This window comes from Xylaria bambusicola, assembly GCF_022495145.1.
Source record: "Xylaria bambusicola strain CBS 139988 unplaced genomic scaffold F5B22scaffold_97, whole genome shotgun sequence".
NCBI lineage: Eukaryota > Fungi > Ascomycota > Sordariomycetes > Xylariales > Xylariaceae > Xylaria > Xylaria bambusicola.
The window spans coordinates 1-14541 of record NW_025953650.1 but is presented as its reverse complement, the minus strand read 5'-3'; the positions used below and the strand labels follow the sequence as shown (position 1 = coordinate 14541).

General features: G+C 46.5%; 5 protein-coding genes across 5 annotated transcripts; 2 read left to right on the top strand and 3 right to left on the bottom strand.

Moving 5' to 3' along the window:
- Positions 1–215: 215 nt before the first annotated feature.
- On the top strand, positions 216–1810 carry F5B22DRAFT_579817 (uncharacterized protein). The gene is made up of 2 exons (XM_047973247.1): positions 216–856; positions 923–1810. The coding sequence occupies exons 1-2, from the start codon at positions 313–315 to the stop codon at positions 1486–1488; spliced, it is 1110 nt and encodes a 369-aa protein (XP_047824838.1). The 5' UTR covers positions 216–312; the 3' UTR covers positions 1489–1810.
- A 1227-nt stretch (positions 1811–3037) lies between these two features.
- On the top strand, positions 3038–6792 carry F5B22DRAFT_631155 (ankyrin). Its single transcript, XM_047976599.1, has 5 exons — positions 3038–3591; positions 3651–4264; positions 4318–4867; positions 4951–5110; positions 5178–6792. The coding sequence occupies exons 1-5, from the start codon at positions 3185–3187 to the stop codon at positions 6090–6092; spliced, it is 2646 nt and encodes an 881-aa protein (XP_047824837.1). The 5' UTR covers positions 3038–3184; the 3' UTR covers positions 6093–6792.
- Positions 6793–6808: 16 nt separating this feature from the next.
- On the bottom strand, positions 6809–8792 carry F5B22DRAFT_579780 (uncharacterized protein). The gene is made up of 3 exons (XM_047973246.1): positions 7992–8792; positions 7435–7893; positions 6809–7346 (listed from the first exon to the last, which is right to left on the bottom strand). The coding sequence occupies exons 1-3, from the start codon at positions 8209–8211 to the stop codon at positions 7252–7254; spliced, it is 774 nt and encodes a 257-aa protein (XP_047824836.1). The 5' UTR covers positions 8212–8792; the 3' UTR covers positions 6809–7251.
- Positions 8793–9053: 261 nt separating this feature from the next.
- Positions 9054–10129, bottom strand: F5B22DRAFT_579732 (uncharacterized protein). Its single transcript, XM_047973245.1, has 2 exons — positions 9713–10129; positions 9054–9627 (listed from the first exon to the last, which is right to left on the bottom strand). Exons 1-2 carry the CDS (start codon positions 10008–10010, stop codon positions 9233–9235), a joined length of 693 nt encoding a protein of 230 aa, XP_047824835.1. The 5' UTR covers positions 10011–10129; the 3' UTR covers positions 9054–9232.
- Positions 10130–10308: 179 nt separating this feature from the next.
- Positions 10309–13440, bottom strand: F5B22DRAFT_631150 (heterokaryon incompatibility protein-domain-containing protein). Its single transcript, XM_047976598.1, has 2 exons — positions 12463–13440; positions 10309–12408 (listed from the first exon to the last, which is right to left on the bottom strand). The coding sequence occupies exons 1-2, from the start codon at positions 13100–13102 to the stop codon at positions 10706–10708; spliced, it is 2343 nt and encodes a 780-aa protein (XP_047824834.1). The 5' UTR covers positions 13103–13440; the 3' UTR covers positions 10309–10705.
- Positions 13441–14541: the final 1101 nt, after the last annotated feature.

Below are 14541 nucleotides of genomic sequence, written 5' to 3'. Positions count from 1 at the left end.
GACCCTGGTGGCCCTACCATTCCATCTGTCCCCTCTAGCGCTCCCCTCCCTTACCGCAAAGGGGATACGATGGTTGTACGGCCCGCATAATGCGTAGACCCGATACAGCTTCTCCATGTGAGCCTTCGATCCAACCCTGCCGTTTCTCGCTTCCGCGGTGGAACCCTCTATACATTATAATGTTCGCTTACGTTCTTCACTTCTTCGTAATCACCTTTTCCTGAAGTTCTACGTTGCTGCGTTTTCGCGCTTCCTGTGCTGTGCTGTGAAAAGAAGGGAAAAGACTTACAGCGCGCGGCTTTGCTTTTCACCATGTCAGTCCCTACGGATAAGACCGGCAGTCAGGGCCTGGGGCCGTTGAGCCTGGGACTGTCGTACACTTTGGCTGGGATCGCCACCTTCACCGTCATCGCCCGGTTCATCATCAAGCGGCGGACCTCGAAGAATTGGAGCCTCGACGACTGGATCATGCTTCTGGCATTGGCTATCCAGTTCGTGTTTCAAGCCTTCTTCCACGAGATCATTTCCTGGGGCGGCGGCCTGCCGTTCGATCAGCTGGATCCGCTTCAGAAGCAGCAGACGAGCAAATGGGGCTGGATCTCAGCTGTTCCGAGTATTCTGGTTTCGTGCATAGCCAGAATATCCATTACCATTCTGCTGGTCCGCATCTTCGGCGTCAGGAGGTGGTTGAAATGGTATCTGATTCTGTTCACCTCGTTCCTTTCCGTCCTCTCGCTCCTCTCAATCATCTTCCTCGTCGCCCAGTGCGTTCCCTTCTACGGGCTCTGGACTCCAATGATCAAGGCTAAACGATGGAACCCCTACATCTATCCGTATACTGCTATTGCCACGCAATGTAAGTGAAATGAGTTGCAACCAATTCGGTTTCACAGACACGGTTGTGCTAACAGGGTACTCTTAGTCCTGTACGCCCTATCTGACTTGACCTTCGTCCTCTTCCCGGTCCTGGTCATCTCGAAGCTCAACATGCCTCGGCGCCGCAAGATTGCCCTCGCGACGATCCTGGCACTGTCGCTCATCACGCTCACCATCATCACCACGAAGATCGCCGTGGCTCTCCTGCGCCTGACCACGCAGGTCACATCGGTCACGCTCGTCCGATACTACCAGACTCTGACGAACCTGTTCGCGGCCCTGGAGCAATGGCTCGTCATCATCATGGGCTGCATCCCGACGCTGAAGATCCCCGCGCACTTCAAGCTGCCCACGTTGGAGGACATGGGGTCGTGGGTCGCCAGCCTCGTGCCGTCTTCCTGGTCGACGCGGAGCAGACAGTCCTCCGCCTACAACTCAGCCGACAACAACTCCTCCTTCCAGGAGCTGGAGCTCGTGCCGAAGCTGCGCATCCCCGACGAGGCGAAGCCGTATACTGTGACGCTCGGGGCAGAGAAGTCGGATTTGTCTCAGCAGACGACGCCCGACAAGAAGATCATGCAGCGGACGGAGTTCTCCGTTGAATATAACTGAAGGGATGGAATGAAGAAAGAAAAAAAATAATGTATAGCAATACGAGTGATGATGATGCAGCCTAGTTGAGATGATGAAATATTCAATGATCAATGGTTGCCACGCCATTCTAAAAATATGCCGTATCATGTCATGTGAGATCCAGCAGTCTGTGTACCCTCTTCACCAACTATGACTATGTATCCAATTTCCTGATAAACCGGGGGAGTTATCTACATATTGTGATAAGAGGAAACCCCATAGATATACCTTACTGAGGCCTTTACCTGTGGGCTCTAGAAAGCTTAGCATTGGTATCCAGTTGAACAGGCTAGCTGTGCCGTCATCTTGGCAAGAGTTGGTATGTTTTGTGCTGCTCGAGTACCTCTTTGATACTTACTTACCTAGGGCGTCGTATTTCTATATGCGCCATCGTCCTCTACACTTGTGATCGAAAGCGGGGTTTGATCTCCTATCTCGTCGCTATTGGAATGGTCCGTAAATACACGACGAGGTATGTTTAGGGTGATAGGTTATTACGATTCTGAAACAAAGAAGTTGAAAACGACGCCACCCTCGAATTGGCCTCTGCCGGCCAACGGTCCCTGCTTTACTACCACCATATGATAATCAGGGCATCAACGCTTAGCACGCTTCAGCGTCCCCTTGAAGAGGTACTTCTAAGCGTATTCAACGAGACCGGAGTCTGTTGATGTGTAATGGGCCCGGAAATAGTAGTTCAAGAAGCATGCCAGGTATTGCGTTCTCAAACCCCCTGATTCCCACCCAGATTAGCGCCGTCGCCTGAATGCTCATTGCCTACGATGAATATTCGGATATGCTTGTATAAAAAGGGTGGGTACCTGGGCTTGTAATTGGAGCTATTCACATCATAATGATCAACTACGGTAGGGCTGCAGGAGTGCTTGGTGGCTTGACTCGACTCTATACACAACTGCGTAGACCGCCTAGGGCTCATTGGCTTGTTTCATGAAGCAAAGCTTGTATACCCTCACTTTCCAATATTGCCTGCTTGTCTCTGAAGATCATGAACAGCCTACAAGGGCCTTTCGTACGACCCAATGTTCAGCTTGTATACGTAAAGTGGGTGGTCAGTATGCCACGCTGGCGGGCACTACGAAATTGCGACCTAGACCATTCCGGCCTCCCTGCTTGGTGTCAGTGCCCACTGCTTGACCTTTTCAAGCTCAAGGCTGGATGCGACAGGTATTGTATATTCAGGCTCTAGAATACTACTGATGTTGAGGTTTAGCACATATTTGGCCGATATATTGATTTTCAATTCTCAAGTGTAGTTGATTATGCACCATCCCAGGAAAGCAGGTGTGCATTGGTATCTCAGATATACAACAATTAAGATATTTCAATCTAGTCTCATACTGGGTATCTTTTTCCTCCACAAGCATTAGGAACTCACGCTTAACAATGTGTTTACTGTGGCTTGTAATATCTATGCGTGAAAGGTTGGCTCGGTCAGCGATTAGACGAGGCGGCTGAGGTACGGGCGCAGGCAGGCAGTGCAAAGCGGGGAAGTAGATGGCAAGGCTTCGGATACTTCCTCAGCCACCTTGACTTGTGGAGGGCGTGGAGACATTTACTTTCATCATTCTGGCGCATTCACGGGTCTTGAGCCTTTTGACTATGAATAGCTTAATGAAGGGTCTTAGGGAACAGTACTAAGCGACTTCCCGGGATCATGGAAGCCCTCGGCGCTGGGGCGAACGCCGTGGCGTTCATTGTTCTTGCCGCGCAATTATCTCGAAATCTCTACACTTCGCTCTCGTCTATCAAAGACGGCCCGGAAACCGTCAACAATACAGCGAGCGATATTTTGCGACTTCACGGGGCGCTAGAGCTGCTGAACAGCTATCCTTTCCTCACCAGCGATGCGTCTCTAAGCCAGCAAATCAAGGCTTGTGTTTTAGATCTCAGCCCTCTGGCTGATAATATCCAAAAGCTTCAGCTCACTCCTAATGAAAAAGGGACTGGCAGATTATGGAAAAGATTTAGGTCGTTCCTCGATGAGAAAAGATTGGATTATGTTCGTGCTCGAGTTAGCGCACACACCAACGCCATCCATTTTAGACTGAGTATTTTACACAGGCTCGTACACATGCACGTCAAGTCACCTGTTTCATCCCATATCTAATACCATAGTGTAGTATAAACTCCCATACCATTTCATCCAATGTTCAGATGGCACGTCAGTCAATCGTGGACCTTGAAAGGAGATTCGATCAAGAATTCAATAGACAGTCTGCGAGGATCCCGAACCTCGACGAGAGCCTTCGATCTATGCAGAATTCCCAAAATGAAGCTCTACATTGTGGCCTATCATCCATCCAAGCGGCTGTTGAAAATGCGTCGTCCGTGTCGCGGGCTGATGCTACCGGAATGTTATATCTTCTTCATGAACTGAAAGATTTGGTTATATCACAGAATAGATCTCAAGCCTTGCACAGTAAAGAGATCATATCGGGCTGCAGAAAGGAAGGACCCAGCCAAACAGAAAAGGTCGCCTACGATACATCACCACTCTCAAAAAGCGTTCTGATAGCAAGCATCACAAGGTTGTGTGGATTGATTGAAATGAAAGACCAGAACTTCGATACCGACGACGGTTATGACCCCCAAGCTGAAGATATCATGGAAGACTTACAAACCTTAATCCGGTGCACTAAGGAGTATGCCAAGGCTGAGGGTAATCTTGAAGCTCGCAGTGATCTCAGACATTTTGATCAAGCGTTCGGGCAATATAAATTTGCTGTGAATTCGGGTAAGTGTGTCGAGATAATACGGAACGGTAGAACGTTTCTGAACTCCTCACAGCCCGGAGTTCAGGTAAACTCGAAAATGTTAGATTTCGACAGAGGAAGCAGCGTACCAGCCTCGATCTTCATGACCTGGGGACTCTCTCAATAATGACAAGTAAACAACTTCGACTGCCACATCCAACTGAAGCAGGTGACTCAACCCCAGGAGTCGATGAGGACGGCTATAAGATCACTATAACATTCCTTCCCAAAGATGGAAGAAAATTCAGCATGCTTGTTGCATCGACTATTCGACATGGGTTAGTCGCACGCCGAGGTCAGTCTATCTCATCACTTGCCGTGAATAGGATTCTGCCTGGGAATTCGCGCGTATTTAGTGTGGTAGCCCAGGGTCATTTGCGAGAATTCCAAGACATGTTGCGTAGAGGGGAAGCTTCACTGCACGATCATGACGAGCGCGGGGCCAATCTCCTATTTTATTCCACGAGGCAACCCGAAATATGCAGGTTTCTACTTTCAAAAGGGATAGAAGTTGACGTCGTGGCCGACCGCCTTTATGAAATTCATGGCAATTTCAGACACCTGGGTGAATTCCGTACGTGCGGGTAAGTAATTTATAATATTGACTGCTCGATGTATTAGTTGCATGGCATGATAACAACTAATTAATCACAACGTCATCTTCAAGCTCGGCTTTAGATATCGATATCCGAGATCTGCGTACAGAAGAGGAGGACATTCCCGTTACAGAATGTAGGAGGCTTCTACTAGAAGCGGGCGCAGATGCTACATTGCGTGTGAATAAGAGGTTCTCATTTCTCAAAGAAAATATATTAGATGCAACTCCAGTAAGGCGCCAACATAAGCGCAATCATTCTACTCATATACTTGTTCGAGACTAATTCGAGATTGCAGGATAAAGTCCGAGCAATTTGGGGTTCGAGTCTACTCCATCCTCTCATTAATATTAACAGCGCCATTGATGGGGGTTTAACACCGCTTCTTATTATCTGTGAGAAGTGCGGTTACAATTTTGAAAGAGGCCGTTTTTCTCTTCTATTGGAATTAGGCGCGGATATTAATGCGCGTGACGCAAATGGGAGGTCATGCCTCCATGTTTGCTTTCAAAATTTCGTGACGTGGTCTGTAGATCGACAAGTTGACACTATTAGATTTCTCATCCAGAATGGGGCCGATATTCATGCTAGGGACGAATCAGGACAAACTGCCTACGAATGGGCGTATACCCATCATTCGAATCGCGAAGGCTGGTACATAGGCAGTTTGGCTGGTGATCTTTGGGACTCTGTCATACAAGATTTTGGGTATGACGTCTTCCAATTCCGACAAAATCACCAAAGAAGACCTTGTTATGGCCGAAAATACGGGCGTAGGGAATTTGAAAAACTCTGGCAAGGACGAGAATTTCAATGTCCATATTGGGATGACGGACCCTGGCCTCAAGAAGTACCATACCCTCGCACTCTTCCAGAGAGGTCCTGCCTAGTCGACACGGTAAAGATAAGCGTCAATGATAAACCGGTCAAAAAAGAGACTCCAATACATTACACGAACAATATGGGTTACATAACAGAAGAGCCTAAGCTTGAGAGCAGTGCACCACATGCGGTGGAAGAGAGCGAGCAATCCCAGCTTAGCGAGACGCTCGCTGTCAACGACGCTATTGATCCTGTCCCAGAGGCTGTCAATATGAACGACCATGTCAAAGAGCGGAGAATTGTCGAGGAACACGAGGATTATCGCCAGAGTGGCGTTGATCTCGGCGATTATGAGTCATTGGAGTTGTATGAAAATCCATGGCGGTCTTGATCCATCTTATGATGAGCGAAGATGGTCACGAAGATCAGAAAGGAAACGGGAGAAGCTGTTCTAATGTAGCTATCAAGTGGAAGCAGCGATATATTTCAAGCACAAAATACCCCATTTTCGATTGATGCGCCTCACCACCAAATACAGCGCGATAGGGTAAATTCCGCCCCCAACATTGATGTCGTCACGGATGCCAGTTGCTGCGGCTGGGCTGACCCAAGACTCGATGATACTAGCATCACTTCTGCCACCAGCCATAATAGGACCTGGTTTCCATGTTTTATCTCTTATTTCAGTTTGCGCACCGAGTTATAAGATCTTTGGGGTAACCTTGGTGCATTTCCTGTTGACTGTAGATATCAGCGATCTACGCACATTCTCTGTTTTGTTGGCGTTTGTTTCGTATCTCTTCATGGGAGCAGTCCTAGGCGAGAATAATTCAGCTAAATTCCGACTCATATGACTTGAAACTACGATAGAGGGCTGTACGGTTCTCTGTACCACATTAGGTGACATTTGACGATCCTTTACTCAAGCATGAGTTTGCTTGGACTGTGTTACTGTAGTTTATCCTAAGTTCAGGGTCTCTCCTACAATTTACTCGCCCCGTTGCATTGGACTGCAATGTTGTATGGATTAGCAGGGTCACACGGGCTTCGCTACTTTGGTTGGTACACTGAATACTCTCAGCTAGCGAACTGACGCACAAGCTTGACGTTATAAAATGTAACAACGAGTTCTATTTCTGCTACCCGAACGATTTTTATGCCTAAAGGGGAATTCACCCGTGGCTTTCGTAATCCCTAATCTCAAGATTGCGAGCATCTCATCCCATTCACATTTCCTTGCTAATTCTGGATAGATGATCGCGGTCTAGTCTTAGTAATAGAAACCCCTGATCTCAGCATTAACCCCCCCGCCCGAGCTTGGGTGTCGCGTCATTCTAAAGTCGGTAAAGTTGAGTGGAATTCTGTTTTAAAAAGATAGTATAGCCTAGGCTGTTTGCAACCTCCTAGACCCGTGTCCACAAGTTGTACTTTTCAAAGTTATCTCTTCCCCTTTCCGGCCCCTGATTGTTACAACAACCAAACCCTCAAGTTCTCTAGCCGTGAATCATTATAAAACGAGCTGGATTGAGGTCCGTGGCCGCCAGGAGACTTCATCGTGGAAGCGCAGAAATTATGTCAATAATCCGATACCCGTCTGCAGAGTAGTTCGCAACATAGTTATCGCCCCAGGGCTGCATGAAAGTATCTGGTCTATGTTAGTGCCACATGCAATCTTTCCTGGTACATCAAGGCTAGCCGCTGAAAGTAGAAGAGAAATTTCGATAAACGCTTACCATATGTAGTCTTAGGTTTAGTCTGACAAAGCCAAACAAAAGTCTGATTGACTGTTTCTTCAAACTCGACCTTTGGGAATGCAGCTACTACAGCGTCATATTCCTGCTGCGTTACTCCTTCCGCCGGACCTTCGAAGTCCATCAGAATACCAAGACCGGTCACAGCGACAGTGTCTTGCTTGTATTCGAAGATACTGGGCTGGGTATGTAGGGCAATAGAATCCCACACTAGTTGAACTCTATTGGCGTTCCAGTCTTTTGGGTTGCTGCTGTGGCTGTTGATAAAGTTACGCGCACCGATGGCACCGTCTACTTCAAAGCGCCGATCGGTGCTCACGACTGTCGAGTTGGGTGTTTGATCCCACCCCAGATCGTGTAGGATCGCAGCCATAGCATGTGCCTCAGCGTCCACAGTGGTGCGAAGAGTGTCATTGTGAGCAATGATGAGGCTTCCATAGACTGTAGTTTGCGCGAGTTAGCAGTTATTGTCTCCCCCGAAGTGCGAAAAAAAGGGACAAAGATATGCAGAAAGGGGGTCAGCTGTAGATGATACTTACGCCAGCCTCGCACTATATGATTCCAGACGACGTCGCTACTGTGGCTGCGTGCAAAAGCTTGGGCTTCTCGTACAATCTTAGTGTCAACTACGCTGACGTTGCCAATTTTTCGAGTAGGATAAGGAATGAGTGAATCCGCGGCCCTGGGGATGTGTAGCTGCGTTGACAGTGATGCTTGGAGGCCTAAAAGAGCCGAGCGAAGGAAAATGTTGCTTTTCATCTTGATGATGAGTATCGTTAAAGGTGAGGAGCGTGTTATATGATAATCGAGTGATGATGTGTGTGCTGCTGTACGAGTTCAATACCCATGCTATTGTGGCTCTCGTCGACGTTTATATATCATGAGGCTGTAGCAGATATAGTCAGGCTACAAGGCGCAATGACCTAGAAACGAATGATTAATAATACATGATCCGGAATGAATTATGCAAACTCCGTTGCTCCTTTACCCCGGGTACTTTGATCTACTGGTCGGCTTATTGCCCACCCGTTAACGGGGAGAAAGACTTATGCATTGCTTTCTGGCTTCTGCTTAGCAGATAATTAAAGCGTTCGAAGTTGTAATAAGATCACGAGGGGAGATAGTCGGAGCGAGAATTGATAAAATCACGAGGCAGTAGAAAGAATAGTATGAATCTGTGTAATTCAATTACAATAATTGCTCAGAATATTAATTGTTATGCCCAAAGCTCATAATGGGGTTGACTGTGATAAAGTTGGTCTAGACAGGTATCACGGAACAACGAAGAGGTGGCTGTTCATGTCTGGTATGTCCGCCTAACCTGACTAACCTTCTGTCACGGAATGTGAGTGTAGCTCTAGTGATGCTACCTTGGGTAGCACATTGTTTGTCGGGAATTTGACGGCCTACAATTACCGAACATGATACTATGACGCGTTGGCTAACTACCGATGCAGGCCGGAGCATTCATGTAGTCCGGTGCTGATGTCGGGTACGGCGACCAAAGCGGAAACAACAGGAAGTGCAACTTACGTAAGTGCTTATCGGAGCAAATCCCGAATGTACAGGAGATATTAGGCGTGTCCAAAATAGGTAATAATTAGGAATCAATTGTCTCCTAGTAGCAAACTACTACTATCTGACGTTGTAATTAGCTGCGCTTCTATTAAAGGAAAAACAAGACGCCTGAGGGCAACAGAGTGATAGGACGTGATACTGCACTGTGTTTGTGTTGGGGAAAAGACCTTAACGCCGTGGTCGCCATTTGCTGCTTGTGCTTCTAATCCCCTCGCATGAGTAATAATGCTTTTGCAGCCACACTCCTTGCTTCTGGAGTCTGAGATTTATCATGCTTGAATGCAAGAAGTCGAGCGTCCCAGAGACACCAGTCTTCAAGTGTCACGCGTCCGCCCATCCCGTATTCTGTCATGTCCCATTCTTTCGACCTGATGTATAGTACGACAGGTTTGCTCATCTTACTCAGACATGTGGCCGCTCCTTCTAACAGGATGTTCTCGAGACTCGGGTGGTTCTTCTCAGCAAAAACTTGAACAAGGATCCTGATCAGTCGCTGTTCATGTTCAAGTTCATCTAGTCTAGTCTCGATAACACTACCGACAAGAGCGCAGTAATCTACCCATTTCGTGTCCCACTCTCTGCTGTCTGCTATGGAGGCTAAGTACATTGCAGGAGTTAGCTTCAACACCTCAATTGCCAATCCGCAGAAGAACAAGTAGGCGTAATAAGACAGCCAACTCACAGTGAGCGCGGTAGAGCACCTCTGCAATTGGAGCAGAATAGAGCTGCGCTTCTGTCTCGTTTAGACAAATGAGCAGTTCGCTAACGTAGAACCAGTCCGAGAGATAGTACATGGTAAAGCTCAGCAGAAAACTCTCGAGCCAGCACAACTGATCCGCTGTGCAGGAATCGCCGATTTTCCGATTAAGGTAATCATTAATTCTGTGATAGATATATTCAGAAGGGATGTTACCGTCGTCGGAAAAGTACCGATGCATTAATTGTACTAGCGCATCGTATTGTGGATCACCAGATGCCATGTTTTTGTTTGTACTATCGATTCTCTGATGATTATGTGGTCGTAGGAATCAATTTATGTCGCCTAGTGTTGGACTGGGTGGGCTTGAATTCAGGACAGATGTGAGAAGCACAGGATGAGTACCTATCTCAGTACTATCATCAATTTATACGATATCTTGATTGGAGTCCTCTGACGCCAGAACATGTGGTTCTTCCTCCCTATCCACGTAGTCTCATGACCAGGGCTGTTAAGGGCTGTCGTGTTTTGTTTCAATGTTGTTACGCAAGGGAGGGTTTTGCACATAAATGTTAGGGGGCTAGTATGGAAACATATAAAACTAAAGTCACCTATAATATAAGACTATTTTTATAATACATAATAAAAATTTGCAACTTCAATCCGAGGGTATGATGTAACCATCACAAGCGTCGAAAATTTAACAGATAAAGAACTATTTAGTCTGCAGCTCAAAATGTAAATATGGCTTAAAGAACTTCTAACACGAATTCGCCCTGTCCGTCTATGACCGGAACTAAGACCACTTTGCTGCCTCCCTAGCATGGTTCATCACTACGGGGATCCATTCGAATTTGCACACTTTTCGTGAACGGCTTGGCCACCGGCGGATACATCCGCAAGGCCAATGACTCAGCGAATGCACTTTGTACATAGAATCAGAATTCGACTTGCTAGTTGCACCCCATCACTCTTCCTCTATATCAAGGTGAAGAGGTGCAGCTGACTGTCATCAGAATCAGCCCATTGTTTAACCAGCTGGAGATTGGATTCAAAGCTGTGATCAACAAGATACCCTTCGGACCAGATCCTATAATATCCAATGCGCATCAATTGCTTTTCATCGTCGGAGTTATGTCCGTCTACCAGTCTTAGGAGCAATCCAGCTTCCGAAAACATGAAAGAATCGCATGCTGTGTGCCCGTAATCGTGAGAGGATAGCTTCAGAGAGAAGATACATTGCTGTTGAACGAACCAATTCTGGTCATACGTTATATTGTCGGCGAAGATCCATCCTGCTCCTTCAGTTCTTGGACTGGGTTCACAGCCGCAACAGAGATGGCTTAAAGATGGCAACAAGAACTTGCGAAGGACAGCCGAACTGAGTCGCCTCAGGGGGGCGCGAATCCTCAATTTCGCATGGCGAACCGTTCCTAATGGCATCGCGGGATTGACGAATTCAATGTCGTGGCCCACCAATTCAAACTGAATCTTCGCTTCTCCCTCACCATACTTCAGCGGCGTCATTTGGACGGGTGTTGGAACAGATGCCCATGACCATGACGGCCCAGGGGGCCGTTGCTGAATCTGGAAATTTGGTCTGCAACACCAAGAGAGACCCTCCCGAATACGGGATAACCATATCCCGGCTATGTATTCGTCGTTCAATGCTTTTTGGAAGACTTGGGCGACAGCGGAGATGGCGGGGAGCTTGTCCTCCTGGAAAGATAACGAGCGAGCTGAATAGTCGGATACAACGTTTAAGTGCCAATTCTCAAATAGGGTCTGTTTCTGATGTGAGTCAAGCGTTTTGGATTTTGGAAAGAGAGTTTGAAGGAGATCCAGTCGTCGTCCATCAATCCACTTCCCGTTGCATGCGACATCCTCTTCGTTGAATGAGCATCTCAGACACTCCCATTGATATCCTACGTCAAAAATAGTAATGATTCGAGGTGAAAGGAATTTTTCTTGGAATGTCCAGGCACGGCGATCTGTCGGCCATATTCTTTTATCACTTTGGGATTTTGGCCCGTCGCCGATGCCGGGTTGGAGATACACTACCTCTGTCTTCGAAGTTTTGTCGTGACTAAGCATTAGTGGAAGGGCTATAGTCAGCGAGTTATGTACTCCGGTTTGGCTCTGCCCCAGGAACCCGTCTCTTGATGAGGTGGCGGCGGCGGGACATATAGTGACTGTAGACTTGTTGTAGATATCCGCCATCTTTCTAAGCTCTTCATCTTTGTCCTCTTGACTATCTTGAAGAATGCATAGGGAATCAACCCAAAGGTACTGAATGCGAAGGGCTCTAGTAAAGCGCACGGCATCTTGAATGGTAAGCGGCAGTAGATCGTATGCAATTGACTTCAAGTTCAAATCAAGGGTATCACTTCTCGTCTCAAAATCCTGCTTCCCCCCCCAGCAATAGCTTAACGCTGCGTACTCTGCTCTTTGACCCGGAAGCATCACCAGTTTCAATGCGGTATCATCGTCATTGAGTAGACCTACGTCAAGCACTCTTGATGGTAGAAGAGGCTTTTCTTCGTCGGTACCCATGCGGCAATGAACATGTTCCGGGCTATACAAGCATTCATCAATGGTATTACGTAGCATATGCATTATCGAGATTGAATTTAGGTTCGTATTGACTGGTAGGCGTTGTATGAACTGGGCTGGTCTGCTGCCTTTTGCGTAAGGTAAGCATTTAGGCGAGCATAATGTCCGCAATGGGTTCATACCTGGCACAGCACATACGTTGATGATTCCGCAGAATTCATATCTTCCATGAACGCGGGTGGGATGGTGGAGGTAAATGTAAACCGCATTGTACACGGGTTGGAATCGCAAATACACTTTCTCAGTTCCATTCTCAGTCCAGTATTGAAGCTGCGAACGCGTGGAAACCCCTGATTTCCTTTGAATCATGGTCGATACTATGAGTTTTGCAACTGGACAGCCTTCCTGTGCCCTCATGACAACCTCTAAGAAAGAGAGTCCAAGGACGCTCAGAGACTCCTCGCTCTTCGTACCGGCCCCGTAAGAGGCAAAAGTGGCGAAAATGCGGCAAAGCTCAGTGCAGAATTTGATGCCTCCGACCGATGAATGACATGGAATTGGACCTGGTTTGAGGATAATTTGAGGGGTTTCATCGTCCCATGCATGATCCGCTACCGAGTCATATGTGATTCTGTTACTGCGCCCAGTCTGTAATATGACTTTCGCAATATAACGGATGCTCAGATTTGAGCTAAGAATATTGAAAAACTCGGCGATCCGAGTCTTGTTCTGGTCACTTTGAGGTCTGCCATTTAGCGTATCCAGTCGACATTCTTCTATGAGCTTGTCGACCTGTATCTCGTTGTCTATATTAGCGTTCATTGTTCAAAGGAGCAACTCCCTGGGCCTATAAAAGAATTGTTGATGCAACAGGCGAGCGAGGTAAGACGAACAGCGATGCAGTAGGAAGGGTAGGAAATCACGCCCCAAGTCCTGGCCGACGGCACCCGGTAACAACAAAGGCAATCGTATTTTTCACTGCGTGTATCCTATACTTTGGACTGGTGACACTTCAGAGGGCCACAAGACTATCTATATGTAGCTCATCGAATGACTTGGATGGTAGGGGTTGCCATCACTTCCGTAGTCACTGCCTCCCACGAATGAAATTCAAAAGTTGATCTAGTGAATCGGCAACTCGGCGGGGTCTTTGTCCGCCGCCAAGGAGCTTGACCTGAGTTAATGACATTCCTATAGGGCGAGACTGAGATAGGCTTACAGGTAGTCTGCCCAGCGGTGCGCAGCCAGCATGGGTTGGGGCTATGCATAGGGTGGGCCACTACCACAAAGTGCGAAAATAAAAAAATCAGGTTAAGTGCGGGGTAAAACTGATTTTCCAACTTTACTTAAGGGATCTAAAAGTTTTAAAAATATAAACAATTATTTAAATACATAGTTATTTTAAAAGTTATATAAATAATCTATAACTTATATTAAGCATTATAATTATTTAAGTTATAGCTTTTAGCTATATAGGTCTGTATTGAAGGTCTGTATTACAGTCAGTACTGTAGGTCTGTACTGTAGGTCTGTATTGCAGTCAGTATTGAAGGTCTGTATTGCAGTCAGTATTGTAGGTTAGTATTGAAGGTCTGTATTGCAGTCAGTACTGAAGGTCTGTATTGAAGGTCTGTATTGAAGGTCTGTATTGCAGTCAGTACTGTAGGTCAGTACTGAAGGTCTGTATTGAAGGTCTATATTGTAGTTAGTACTGTAGGTCTGTACTGAAGGTCTGTATTGAAGGTCTGTATTGTAGGTCTGTATTGAAGGTCTGTATTGAAGGTCTGTATTGTAGGTCTGTATTGAAGGTCTGTATTGAAGGTCTGTATTGAAGGTCAGTATTGAAGGTCAGTATTGCAGTCTGTATTGTAGGTTAGTATTGAAGGTCTGTATTGCAGTCTGTATTGCAGTCAGTACTGTAGGTCAGTACTGTAGGTCTGTATTGCAGTCAGTACTGTAGGTCTGTATTGAAGGTCCGTATTGCAGTTAGTACTGTAGGTTTCTATTACAATCTATATTACGACCAAGCTATATAGATTATATATAGGAGGGTTAACTATATATAAGCGTACATATAATAAGCTATTAATTAAGCTATAACTTAACCGTTAAATAGGACTATTATACAGACCTTCAATACAGACTGCAATACTGACCTTCAATACTGACCTTCAATACAGACCTTCAATACAGACCTTCAATACAGACCTTCAATACAGACCTTCAATACAGACCTTCAATACAGACCTTCAATACAGACC